Source organism: Oryx dammah, unplaced genomic scaffold, assembly GCF_014754425.2.
Source record: "Oryx dammah isolate SB20612 unplaced genomic scaffold, SCBI_Odam_1.1 HiC_scaffold_3, whole genome shotgun sequence".
NCBI classification, from domain to species: domain Eukaryota; kingdom Metazoa; phylum Chordata; class Mammalia; order Artiodactyla; family Bovidae; genus Oryx; species Oryx dammah.
The window spans coordinates 40,252,258-40,266,580 of NW_024070187.1; the positions used below are offsets into that span (position 1 = coordinate 40,252,258).

Here is a 14,323-nt window from a genome sequence, read left to right on the forward strand (position 1 = left end):
AAAAAATAATGTGCATTTCATATTAATATTCTTTTCCTTTTAAAAGCAACCTCTAAGATGTTGTATAAACACATGCCAAAAATGGACAAGTTCAAAGGAGAAATGAAAAATGCTGGTGTTTGTTCTCTCTGCACTCTATGTGTACTTTTTAAAATGGGATCATCATTTTGCATACTGCTTTGAAACTTGTTCTTTTAACTTAAGAAATATATTCTAAACACCTTTTCAACACAGTGGTATTTGACAGTCTCAAAGGACATATGCTAGGCAAATTCAGGGATTGATCAGTACGAAAATGAAATAGGGCTCTTGCCCAAACTGAATGAATTCAGAATTGAAGCATGGCTAGGAGAGATGACACTGATCAGGAAGGAATCCAAGCTTAAGGAGGGCAGCAGGTTGGACCCAGAAGAGGTATCCAGGAAACCACAAGATAGGGTCTTTCCTCAAGGAGGGAGGTGTAAGATCTAGTGAGCAAGAACCAGGAAAGATAAGAACACATACATACTTGGACACTTAGTAGCGGCCAGAAGTAGTCGTTCCAAGCACTTTATGCCCATTAAAAATGTTTTGCTTTCAGACAGTATTCTGTGAGCTAGATGCAGTAGAGAATTTTATAGAATACATAGAGCATCAGGAAGCTTAAATAATTTTCCTGAGATCACATAGCTAGTTAGAGTACAGATTGCATTCAGGATGGTTTTAATCCAGACATATAGCATATTCCACTGCAACCCACAGTCAAATTTCATTCTCTCTCCAGTGCTCTTTTGCACTGTGCCTTTGTTCTTATATATATGGTTAAATATAAGTTCACCTCCCAAAGAATCTTCACAGATCTTGATGCAAAAGAATTAAGAATCAGGTTCTTTAAACAGACAAACAGTTTATCAAATTAACTGATGAAGTTCATTGTTTATGTTGTTGGAGACTGTGTGTGTGTGGGCCCGCATGAGTCTAGTGTATGCTTACACAAATACGTATTTGCACACAAGTTTGTATATGTGGAGAGACATACAAAATTGCATACCTCATTGATTTAAATAGTCCTTAAATCACAGTTTTGAAGATAGGTCACAGATTAGTAACTGCTAGGAACTGATTAGTAACTACTAGATATAGATTAATAACTACTAGATACAGAATTGAGAAATAAAATTTTCAATCACTGATCCCTGCCTCATCACACAGCTGTAGGACATAAGCCCCACTTAGGTCCATGTCAAATCTTCTGTAGTTGGACCTCTATAGTCTGAGTCATTATATCTGTTTTTGCATATTTGGTGGTTATATTAACCATATTCTCTCTAATATTTCCCAGCTACTTTTCTCATTCTTCCAACTTCCTACCCAATTTTGCCCTTCTCTTTGAATATTTCTTGAAAGAATGATCTAGCAGTAATGTACTTAAGAAAGTGCTTACTTTATCCCAGTCAGGGAGAGTCTTCTTTTAAAATGATGATCCCATACCTCAAATGGGCACTAAAGCAGTGCCTAGCAATGGTCTCACATTTGCTCAGTAAATTCACTCCCCCAAGTTCTAAAAAGACTAAACTGCACTTTCTCTTTCTTTAAAATATCCGTTACTCCCTACTCCACAAATGCTTTTCACCTCACTCCATTTCATAGTAACAGAAGAAGAAAGCAATCACACACGGTGTCTCTCAACTTCCTGTTACGAATGTACCAACATTTACATTGGTATGCTCTGCCATCTGTAGCTTATAATACAGGGAAAGAAAGTCTCCACTGCAACCAAGCCCAACTCCTCTGTAACAGCAGGGACTTCAGTGTTTTTGTCCTTGTTGTATCCCTAGCCCCTAGAACAGCATACAGTAAAACTTTAAGTATAGATTAAATGAAAGTATGTATGAATGAATGAATACCCATGAACATGGAAAGATCCCTCTGTCCTAAATGAAGACAAGGGAAAAGGTAAACACAAAGGTTTCTATGGTGGCACTCCAAATTTATAGCATACAGCTATAATAGGTAATCAGAAATAAAACAAATTATAAATAAACAATAAATTCATTATTTATGTTTACCCATGACTCATTTTCTCAGTCTTTGTCCTACCTGGATTTTATACTGTATGTACAATAAATGGCCACATTTATTCCAATAGTCATGTACAGATGTGAGAGCTGGGCCATAAAGAATACCAAGCACTGAAGAACTGATGCTTTTGAACTGTGGTGCTGGAGAAGACTCTTGAGAGTCCTTTGGACTGCAGCGAGATCAAACAAGTCAATCCAAAAGGAAATCAACCCTCAATATTCATAGGAAGGACTGATGCTGAAGATGAAGTTCCAATACTTTGGCCACCTGAAGCGAAGAGCCAGCTCATTATAAAAGACCCTGATGCTGGGAAAGATTGAAGGCAGGAGGAGAAGGGGAAAACAGAGGATGAGATTGTTGGATGGCATCACTGGCTCAATGGACATGAGTTTGAGAATACTCCAGGAGAAGGAAGCCTGGCATGCTGCAGTCCAAGGAGTCACAAGGAGTTGGACACAACTGAGTGACTGAACAACAAAAACAAATGGGGACCCCTAATGGGAACTTTGTATCCAGCTTTCTGTATTGGAGGATAGACCTTGACTTCTGTGTCCCCAGCCATAAACTTTACAATGCCAAGAAATGCAAGATTTTCTAAGCTCACAGTAGGAACAGATCTGGTTTAAGTCAGGCCTGAATCTTATATAATTTGGAATATGTGCTAAGTCATTTCAGTCAAGTCAACCCCATGGACTGTAGCCTGCTAGGCTCCTCAGTCCATGGGATTCTCCACGCAAGAATACTGTAGGGGTTGCTATGCCCTCCTCCATGGGATCTTCCTGACCCAATGATCGAACCCTCAGCTCTTATGTCTCCTGCATTGGCAGACGGGTTCTTAACCACTAGAACCACCTGAGAAACTGGATTTGGAATATAAGAACCTGTTTTAAAAAAAAAAAGAGGGAAAAAAACACCTATACAAGATTTGGTGTGGAAGTTAACATTTGTTTTGAACGGGAATGGCCGGCGGTCCACACTCTTGAGGGAATCTGCAGCTTAACGTTTATTTACCTGATCATGGCTCAGCCCTACTTGAGAAGCAGGTAGGATGGGGACATGATGGTTTCAATGTCAATGGTATGGATTTCAATCCCAGCTAGACCACCTCTATGTACATGATTCAAGTGACTGAAACTTCCAGAGCACATACTTTCTCATTTCTTTAATCTTCAGTTATATAACTGGTTCATAAAAATTGTCAACAAGTCTAATTCATAGACAGTGCTGACCGTGATGCCTGGCGTAGACCCAACAAATTTCTTATTCAGGTGTTATGGTGTTACTAGCTTGTGATGGTACCTTCTTGCTCACCAGCTCTGGGACCTCCCTGCTTGAGCCCGTACTCCCATATTCATTTGATGCCACAATGCCTAAGTACAAGCCTTTGGTATTTGACCCTGTGTCTTCACCACTGTGGGTCATATTTTGGCATAATTCATCAGTTTTTTAATGAGCTTTGTTTCTGCCTGTGCACCAGAGACCTCCTCCTACCCTTATCTTCCTGAGCATAAGCCAAAACACTAGAAAATAGCAATATAAAAAAAATACTCATAATATATTAAGTAAATAAAGAGCCAGAATTCCTACAGTTGTGGCTAACAAAATTATTCTTACAGGGTTCTGTAAAAATTAGATACTATGAAATGTAAAATTATTAGCTTCTCACTCAGAATGTAATTTATCACACTGTCATAGATGGTGTACTTATTATGGTATCTAATGCTACCAGTTAGTTTTATAAATTTTAACAAGTCAATTAACCTTCCTGGGCTTCAATTTTGTCATAAAATGAGGGGGTGGGACTACAGTCTCTTTATTTCTTGTTAGCTCCAAAATAATGTTATTAGTACAAATATCTGGTATATTATTCTCATCTCAACTTGGAACATTCCCAATCTGAATATTTATCTTTGGAGTTAATATGTGGGGGAGGAGGAATTACTCAAAGGATAACAACACCGCTTTCCTTTTTGTGAAATTTTCCTCTTTGCCTCCACTGTCTTAATACTTTCACTACAGCAGGTGCTCAGGAAATATTATTAAAATTTTAAAATATCTTCTCTAGTAAAGTCTTACTAAGACAATTTACATTGTTCCTGTAGATATAGTTAAGAGCAGGCTTTGTATCCTAGGATTTTGAAGTAGCCTGATAAGGACAAATGAAGACTACACCTGCTTACCTACTAACCCTCATGGGCTAGTAGAATGGTGGATCTAGCTTAGCAAAGGGAAATTAACACTGAGGCCTGAACACATGCTAAGGATAGGTCATGGGAAGTAGAGGGAGTTCTTCCATGTAAGGGAGGTCTGGCGAAAGGTAATGAGTCAATGTCCTGGTGGTTGTCCAGGGCAAAGCAAAGATGTGTCTGCCCTTGCTGAGACTGGGGCAGGCAGACATGGGGTGAAAAATGGTATCAGAGCCAATAAAAGATTCTGGAATAGGGGATTCATAGAGACTTCCAGCAAAGAATTCACCTCCCAATGCAGAAGATGTGGGTTTGACCCCAGGGTCAGGAAGATCCCTAGAGAAGGAAATGGCAACTCACTCCAGTACTCTTACCTAGAAAATCTCATGGATAGAGGAGACTGGTTGGCTATAGTCCATGGGGTTGCAAAGAGTCAGACACAGCTTAGCAACTAAACAATAAAAAGAGACTACTTAGTCTAATCTTTTAGTGGCTTTCCAGTATACAAAGAACAAAACCCAAAGTTGTGGCGATGATCCTGGAAGGGGTGCTCTTGACCATCCCTCCACAATTACCATCACCCTTCCAGCTCACTCTGCTCCACTTCCATCAGCCTCCTTCTGTTTATTGGACACAAGAAACAAACTTTCAACCAACGGCCCTTGTACTTCCTTATCACTTTGCTTGGAATTCTCTTGTTCCAGACTTTACAATGTTATACACACTCATTTCTTAAAAAGTATTGGCAGAAGTCACTTCTTCAGAAAGGCCTTTTCTGATCACTCTGTTATAACATTCCTGATTCTCTCCTCTTGTTGTATTTTGTGTCTGCCTCTATTAAATATCAGATTACATATTCCTTTGTTACTATAGCTTTTTGTCTTGCTGCCCCGATAGGATGTAAATCCACAAGGACTTGGACTGCACTCATTACTGTGCCTAGAACTACATGTGAAACATAGCAGAGACACATATTTAGTGAATGAATGAATGAATGATACTACAACTACTTTGTCTCCTATACATTTCTATGGCATTTATAGTATTTTCATCTCAAAATTTAGCCTATCAGCTTGCAAGAGCAAAGGTTTTGTTTCTTTCCTTAAGTCTGAATCTCCAGTGTCTAGAACAGTGGCCAATATTTGGGAGGTGCTCAACAAATAATCCTCAATGTTGTTCACTGTGAAAATAAAAAGTTCCTGTACTGTAGTTTCACAAAGGGAAATGAATGATCATTTTTCGAATATAGTAACAAGTAGCCACAGAACCGGTTTTAAACCCAACCCAGTTGTTCAATGACAACATCCCATTAATAGTAACCACTCTTTGGAGAGCCTCAAATTGCATAAAACATTAGCAGTGTTTTCCTCTAAACAATTGTATCCTACAAGCTCAGCTCCCACTTGCTTAGCAAGTGATAAATTCAGTTTTTATTTTAGATATTGAGTGGTGACCTCCTTTTTTTAAGAAAGAAAGATGATGGTGCCTAACCATAATGGCAAAGCACAGAAGTCATTTATAATATTCTAGAGCTGGCTCTAAGCAAACATAAATACTAACTCATTTCAATCTGCACAACAAACAAGGGTGGCGAGTACTAGGATTATTCCTATTTAAGATATAAGGAAACTGAGGCACAGAAGACTGGGGTGCTTATCCAGAGTCATACAACTAATACATATTACATACGGGATTTGATTGCTGTCCAGTTACTTTGGCTTAGAGGGTGTTCTTAGCATCTATATGCTATGTCCTCTCTGTAAGAACTGATCCATACAATTGGTGTATTTTTAGCAAAGAGATTCATCTTGATGATGTTCAATGCTTTTCGAATAATTGCTTCCAACAGCCTGGACAGTGGGGGTAAATCTCAACAGAGAGGTCAAGATAGGCCTCTGTGAGATGGGGCAAGTAATGAACAAGGTGCTTCTTGCTATTAATAATCAGTGTGATGAACAATTAGGATAAATGCCCTCGTGATTTGTAAATGTATCCACTGGCTACTAATTCTGGACCTTCCAAATATCCATCCATTGGCACCACTGAATGGCTGTCAGGGGGTAATGACTCTCTACCACTAATGTGCAGACAAGTCATCAAGGCGGAAACCATATCAATTTATGCACAAGTCCCTCAGCCTGAGGGACTGTAACTGTAAACAAATCTCATCATCTACATCTTAGAATCCTTAGAATCCTTGGACTTTAGAGTGATTGGTCCAGTAGCAAAATAATTAAGGAGTGCTATAATTTAGATAAATATTTGGTGGAACTTAGATTATGTTTGAAGTTTATTGTCTGAGCACAATAAATTAGATTTTTTTCTCTGTAGAGAAGAGTCTGTCAAGATCAAGTCACTCAGTAAATAATTTACTCTTCCTGGGACTCAGTTTGTTCAACTATGAAATGATTGATTTGGAATTGGTAATTTCTAAAGGATTTCCCATTTTATGAAGCCTTGATAAATCAGAGCTTTAATTATGTGATTTACAGATGTATCTTCCCTTCTTTTTCCCTCTTCCTCATTTTCTTTTTGTTCATTATCATAGCTGTGATTTTACATAGAATGCCTCTACAAAGGAGTAGAACTAAAATAAAAAATAAAAGTCAAATGTTTAAAAAGCAACTATATTTAGGCATAGTTGTACTGAGATTTACTTTATGTTATGGCCTTTATTTACCTGTGTAAACTTTATCTCATTTCTGAATATTTATCTTCTATAGTCATTTTGAATGTCATTTGGATCAATGCCACTATGAAGATATTGGAACTAATCCAGGTTCCTTCCTTATTCCCCTGTGACCTTGAGCAAATTATTAATCACTCTGAATCTCCATTTTCTTCCATCTGCAAAACAGAAACAACACCTACAATCTCAATTGGTTGATAAGATAATTCAGGGCATATACTGCTCTCGCCCTGTTTGTCCAACAGTGAATTCTCAACTCAGTTAGGCTTTCTTCTTTCTCCTGAACTCTGATCCACATAGCTAGAACTATTTGGGTTCCTTCATGCTTTAAAGCTTCTGATAAAGGCTGCTGCTGCTGCTGCTAAGTCGCTTCAGTCATTTCCGACTCTGTGAGACCCCATAGACGGCAGCCCACCAGGCTCCCCCATCCCTGGGATTCTCCAGGCAAGAACACTGGAGTTGGGTGCCATTTCCTTCTCCAATGCATGAAAGTGAAAAGTGAAAGTGAAGTCGCTGAGTCGTGTCCGACTCTTAGCAACCCCATGGACTGCAGCCTACTAGGCTTCTCCATCCATGGGATTTTCCAGGCAAGAGTACTGGAGTGGGGTGCCATTGCTTCCTCTGTCTGATAAAGGCTAGAGTATGTATTTTTGTTGATGACCATCCTATCAAGCCTAAAACCTCACTGAAGCTTGTGCTACACTAGAAATCATGCTAGATGCACTCGATCCAAAATTCTAGTGTGGATCATCTTACTACCTTTGTCTATGCTCCAAACAGTTCTTAGACCCCTTTATAAAAACAAAATACAACAAACAAAAAACCCTTCTTGGATTCAGAGTTTCATCTCTATACCATAACATCGGATATAGAGTTTTCTCCCTCACCAGCCCTCCTCTGTCCCATCTATTTCTAGATTTCCCACCTGTCACCTTCAGACAAACTAGAAAGAAACTGGGCTCTGTCTGAGGATGAACACATATATCTACTTTCTTAATTTTTATCCCAGAGTTCACCTGAAGACTATCTTTGATTTGAGTGAAATTTAATGCAGATTCACTTACAGTAAAATATTTTGCCAGTTTATAAGATAGAGGATTTATACTCTTCTCTCTGCTGTACTTACAATAGTATAGACAGCATGTCAGTGCAAACATTTTTGATTATTAAACAATGTTAGTGATTGAGAGTGTCTCACACAGAGAATGTGCTCAAAAAAGTCTTATAGAAAGAGTTAGTGGATACTTGACTTAACACTTTCTCCTCTTCACCAAATATTTGCCATTGCATCATGCTGTAATGTCTGGGAGATTAAAATTATAGAATAGGATCTAGAACCTGATGGCCTGAGTTTGAATTCCAGTTTTTTGACCTACTGGCTGAGTAAACTTGAGCCAAGTAACTTAGTCTCTGAAGCTCTATTTTTCCATCTTTAAACTGAGAACACGACCAGGGTAAAGATTAAATAAGACATTACCTACCTCAGGCCTAGTGTGAGGATTAAATAAGATTGTTAGTATACTAATAGTGATACTACTTCTATACTATACTATAGAACACTTTAGTACACAGCTTAATAGTATACTATGTCCAACACAGGCCTTGCACTTTGGTAACCCTTAATAAAGTAAGATGTTAACATCATTTATCATTATTTCATTGTATAGATAAAATATGGATTATAGAGGTAAAGTAATAGCCCAGAATCAAATGACTATTAAGAGGTGAAACAGTGATTAGAATCCAAGCAAAATAATTCTATATCCTCTGAGTAAATCTCTGAACATACTAAATCTCTTCTTCTAATAGTCCCTTTGTAGACATTAATGGTTTTGAAATATTAACTATAAAAGATCCTAAATAAGATCAAATTGTCTAAGAATTCTCTTTATTCCACTCCTAGAGAGTATAAAAAAATTATTTATGCTTTCTAATATCTCTATAAATGATTTTCTCTTTCTTAAACATTTCAGTTTAGAAAGACCTTTCTGATAGTCCAAATACATACAGCTTTAACAGTCCATTGCATTGGGAGAAGTAAAAATGCTAGGAGAATTTTAAAAGAGTCTGCTTTGTAAATTTCAATTAAGCCATTTGAGATAGAAATCATAGCTCCCTCCCTATCAAGTCCTCATTAAAGATCACAAAATGGTCACAAAGTCAGTCGAGTTTTCCAACTGGCCCAATTTATTGACAGACTCAGCAAACTCACACTTCTGTCAACAACACAGGAAAATTAAGGAGTTGAGTTCTGAAAATTCATCTCTGAGTATATGGCTAAAGCCTTGTTTAGCTCTCATGGGAAAGCTTATTACAGTATCATAGATATCTACTATATAAAGTGAGCACCAGAAATACTAAAGAAATCCTAGTGCATATTCTACAAAGGGCTTAGAAGTTGGCTTCCTTTGTGTCTTTTTATGAATGGGATTAGAAATAAAAGATACTGATTTTCAAGTCATGTGTGTTATTGCACTTTTGCAAAATTTTGCCTTTTATCAAGGTTAGTAGTAGGAAGAAGGATGATTCTTTCTAAATTCAGTAACTACTTCAACATGATTTAATACATATTTGTGTGAAAAGTGGATATTTTCACAGCCCAGTGTTGCATACAGAGATAATGAAATAGCTTTGCCATTGAAATTTTGATTCAATTTCTCCTTGAAACCTGTTAACAGAAAACCACTTTCATTTTTATAGCTGAAAACAGATAATTTACTCTGGTGAGGTTTTAGGAATATTCCAGACCAGCATAACTCTTGAGCTTCCCAAATTCCTCACTATGTAGAGAGAACCCATGAATTCAAAGCCCTGGCCACGTGTGTTATCCTCAAACCTTTGCTCAAGGTAAAAATATTATTTGCACGCACGCTGCTCATGCTCACACTCAGTCGCTCCAGTCATGTCCGATTCTTTCCAACCCTATGCTTGCATACTGACCTGGTATTAATATTTCTTTTTTTTTAAAAAAAAAGAAACACTGAACTTTGAATTGCAAAAAAAGAAAAATAACTGGACTATGAAACATTAATAAATTATACCATGATGTGTTTATCTGTTGTTGCAAACCCATATAAGTTTTGAGAAACTCTATCACAAGGATGCCTAAAATAGCAGCCCCAAATGTCAAATTCTAAAGCTACAGGGAAGGACATTTCTCTCTTCTTCTGAAATGCAATGAAAATCTCCTTGACGTATGATGAATTAGCCCACTATGGAAGAGAAGGAAAGATGAGCCTAGTAGCAACACTGTCTGTCAGTCCCAAAGTGGGACATTAATACCCATTTCATAAGAAAGAATGCATGCTACATAAATGATCAAATCTGAATTACCTGACAGACTTATAGAACTTTTGAAATGGAAATTTCCATGAAGATTATCAAGTCCAATTTTTTCATTTTAGACAACTGAAGAGGTAAAGTGGCTTACCCCAATTTAGAAAGCAAGGGAGTGGCAAAGGGGAAGTACAAGTCTATAGTCCTACTACTGTTTCATTTTCTCTTGCCAAAGAACCTTACCTGCTAAATGCAACTTTTTTCTTTATAAATACATGTCATGCAGGAGATGAAAGTGATATGGGTTCAATCCTGGGGTCAGGAAGATCCCCTGGAGTAGGAAATGGCAACCCACTCCAGTATTCTTGCTTGGAGAATCCCAAGGACAGAGGAACCCAGTGGGCTACAGTCCATAGGGTCACAAAGAGTCAGACACGGTTGAAGCAATTTAGCATATGCCATGGATCTATGTGTACACATGTTTCTGCATATCATCTACAGCCTGGAAGAGAAGGATCCAGGACACCCCGGACCCATTCTACAGGCTTGTGCAAAGAAAGGGAGCTCAAAGTACTCAGAGATAAGCAAATACAAATATTTCAGATTTTAATGTTATCAATTTATTTTGAAGCACATTTTTTTCTATACATACTTAGAGCAAGATAACTACATTATGCAAACACAGTATTGTACATGCCCTTGAGAACATACTGCATACTGCATATACAATAATACAAAAAACTACATTCTAGATGATGACTACACTGTAAAACATTTGTAAGTTTAGATGAAAAGGTTTAATTGCTTAGGGAGAAAGAAATTTCAAAATCATCCTCATAGGGTTTTAACTCAGGTTCAAATTTTTCTATCTAATACTCAAATTTCTTTACTAGGTCACTTGAGCAGACAGAAATAAGAAAGGTGAAGGAATCATTATCCCTGGCTTAGATATGTTAAATGATGGGGAGAAAGAGAACTCTTATTTGAAAATGAAATGAGCATCAGTGTTTGCTTTGAAAACAGCTTTAGAAAAATCTATGAAGATACTATTTTAAATGCTGTTGATCTTTTTTATTCACTAAAACTAGGTTGTAACTTTAAAGTGTGCACATTCGGAGCTACATATTCAAACTATATACAGTGAAATATAGCATATTAGTGTGTTTATTTGTTCTATATCTCCAGGAAGCAAACTATGCAGCCAACTTAAATACTGTTGAAGGTTTTCTGACTCTAGCTTTGACTTTGGAGATAAGTCTTAAACTTCACAATGGAAAGCACTACTGCTCTCTTTCTCGGTCAGTTTATACATATTGAGGATAATCTGCCTTGATATGGTCATTAACATTTTACTATCTCAAAATACTCTCTAAAACCTGGAATTAAGATATGGGCTTAATGTTGAAGAAAGCAGATTCTCTCCACAGTATTAGTACAATGTTGGCCTGGAAAATGCTGATATTGTAAACTATAAAATACAAGATTGAAACTATTCATACAAATTAGTACAGTTTGAAATATAACAAAAAATAGGGAAATAGTTTCCTAAAGGGTAGCAGTCCTTAGAGGAAGGAAATGTACGTTATCATTTGGTTTGTACTCCTGAAACAAAAGCAGTCCTAGAGAGGTATCATCACAAAATGCCGAGTAACAGCTCTCAAAAAAAAGTGTTTTAAGAATGACCACAAATCATCCATGAAATAAGGTAAAAAAGAAAGTCCCTCAACAGAGCTAGAAATACTGGCACTACTCTAAGGAACTGTCAGTCTCAGAGAGAATAAAAACCAGGGCATTAAAATGGGAGGTCCCAATCACATTTGCCAGGAAAATAACACACACCAAAAGGCAGAGAAGCCAAACCAACTTATTGGTGTCACAACAATGCATAAGGTAAAGTCAATTTTACACAGCAGTTACTACTTCCAGATTTTACAGTTTTATCCTCTTCTTCAAATGGTAAATATTGCCACCAGAGAGGGCTTTCAAAAAGCATTCCGTAAACTTTAAAATCACCTTAACAATCCCTGCTTTATACCATCTCCCCCACACAAGCAGTTACAGATGTAGGCTTCTATAACCTACATCAGAGTGACACACTTACTATAATTTGACGTTTGCTGTTTGTAAAGGCAGCTTTATTTATGTCACATGTGGCAGTCATTCTCTGGGGGACTGGATTAGTTGTGAATGTAAATACATTTACAAATATCTGCATTTTTTATTTGAGTTTAAAATTTGAAGCAAAAGCATATCAAGCGCAAATATGTCAACCATCACCTAGGGATGCTTTTAAAAATTGCTCTGACAACTTTATAGACACAATAACTGGCTGTATGCAAAAAACTGTGTGTTCTGCACAGTAAGCAAATAATAATCTGAATTTACTCGGATTCTCAAAGAAACATCAAATTAAGGAAAAGATATAGGCAAGTACACACCTTAGTTTTTTAAAAAAACGAGTCGATTGTTAAGGAAAATAGGGGAATGAGCGTCTGACAAACGTAAACAGCAACACTTGGAAAACAATTGGCTCTTTGGAATCTATGTTAAAGTCTGTCATATGAGTTGGGGACTCTGCCCCTTAGAGTCTCAGTTGGGATGTAAAATATGTAATGTTATAAATACTGCTTGAGACAACCTTATAAAAACCTTGTCATTCTTAGGCTTCAAACTTAAACCGTAAGAAATTATAATCAATGTATAACCATCTCCATTTGATGAATGCATTTACACAGAAAGAAACAAGTGGACCACACAATATATCCAAATAAAATTTGCTTATACAATAAAAGGGGATATTAGATAAAGTGAAATAACATCAATATGGACTAAATGCTCTCAATACAAGCAGATATATCGGTTATAAACATTTTATCTCAGTTTAAGTGCTAACATTCGGTCTCAACAGTGTTTCTAATAGTTTTAACGTTCTTTTGCTCTGAAAACGTTACTGAAACTTACCAAAAAAGTTTATTTTATTAATCTTTCCTACCCTGAAAAACCCACCTCTCCTCAAGTCCACCCCGGAGTAACATTTCTCTGATCTCATTCCAGGTGCCTCTTATGCTCCCTCAAGAAATTTTTATTGCAAAACAGAGAATTTTTAGAAGTCACTAAAAAGCACTCCCTTACCTTCTAAACCTGCTTCAATCAGCCCAAACTGTTCCAATAATTTAACAAAAAGCACAATGACGATCAGAACTGCTATCATCTCAAGCCCTTCCAAGTTCATGGTCAGCTAGGTCATGGTCCGACCACAGCTACTGGAAAGTGCTCCTCTGCCTGGCTCTCTTTGTAAAGCCATTAAACTACATTAAGAAGGCTACTGCCAGAGAAGGGGAGGAGGAGAGCTAGAGAGAGAGGGAGAGAGAGAGGGAGAGCGAGCGCAAGGAGACGACGAGATGGAGAGAGGGCGTGAATGAGAGAAAATGTATTCATCCTGTCTACTGTAGCAGAGGCCAGAAGTGGCAGCCGGATAAAGTCGGGCCTGTCGGAATTATCGGCTTCCTCTTTATCACTCTTACACAGAAAGACAGCCACGCATGAAGTAAGGCGCAGATCAATCGGAGACCCGGGAGGTTACCAGGAAGGTCCCCAGAAAACAGGATGCCCGGCAGTGATGGCTCCGCAGCCCCGGGACCAGTGCGCCCCGCGCCGCCGCTGCCGCCAGTGGCTTTGTTGGGCTGGTCAGTTGCCTTGGAAACGGAAACTAACCAGGGGCTGGACTCCCGCTGCAGACAGGGACCGGAGCATCGAATTTGAAATAAGAACAATCTGAAAATGCCGAGAGGCGAAGTGACAGCTTAGATTCAGCTGCTTCAGAAAGCCTGTTTACGAGTCAGGAAAAGCGAAGTGTGTATTTTGTCCCAACTAGCTGAGCGCGGAGAGAAATGAGGCTTAAGGGACTCTCGTGCAATATTGACTTTATTTTTTCAGTGAGTTGCCTCATCCTGGGGCTCTGTGTGAGTCGTTGTGAACTAATATTCCGGTTTGAGTGGTAATCATCACATCGTTTCAAAGCATGGGTATGATAAACTAGTAAGTATTCTTAATATTTGCAAATCTTAGAGTTTAGAGTTACCTTATGCATTAGTTCATTGCCATTCAATAC

At 37.9% G+C, this 14,323-nt stretch overlaps 1 protein-coding gene across 1 annotated transcript in view; it reads right to left on the bottom strand.

The window, feature by feature from the left end:
* Positions 1-13,564, bottom strand: part of KCNIP4 (potassium voltage-gated channel interacting protein 4) — a 574,348-nt gene extending 560,784 nt beyond the window's left edge. Inside the window, exon 1 of the mRNA XM_040237928.1 lies at positions 13,345-13,564. Coding sequence (XP_040093862.1) covers positions 13,345-13,444 — 100 coding nt within the window. The 5' untranslated portion in view covers positions 13,445-13,564. The remainder of the gene's footprint in view (positions 1-13,344) is intronic.
* Positions 13,565-14,323: the final 759 nt, after the last annotated feature.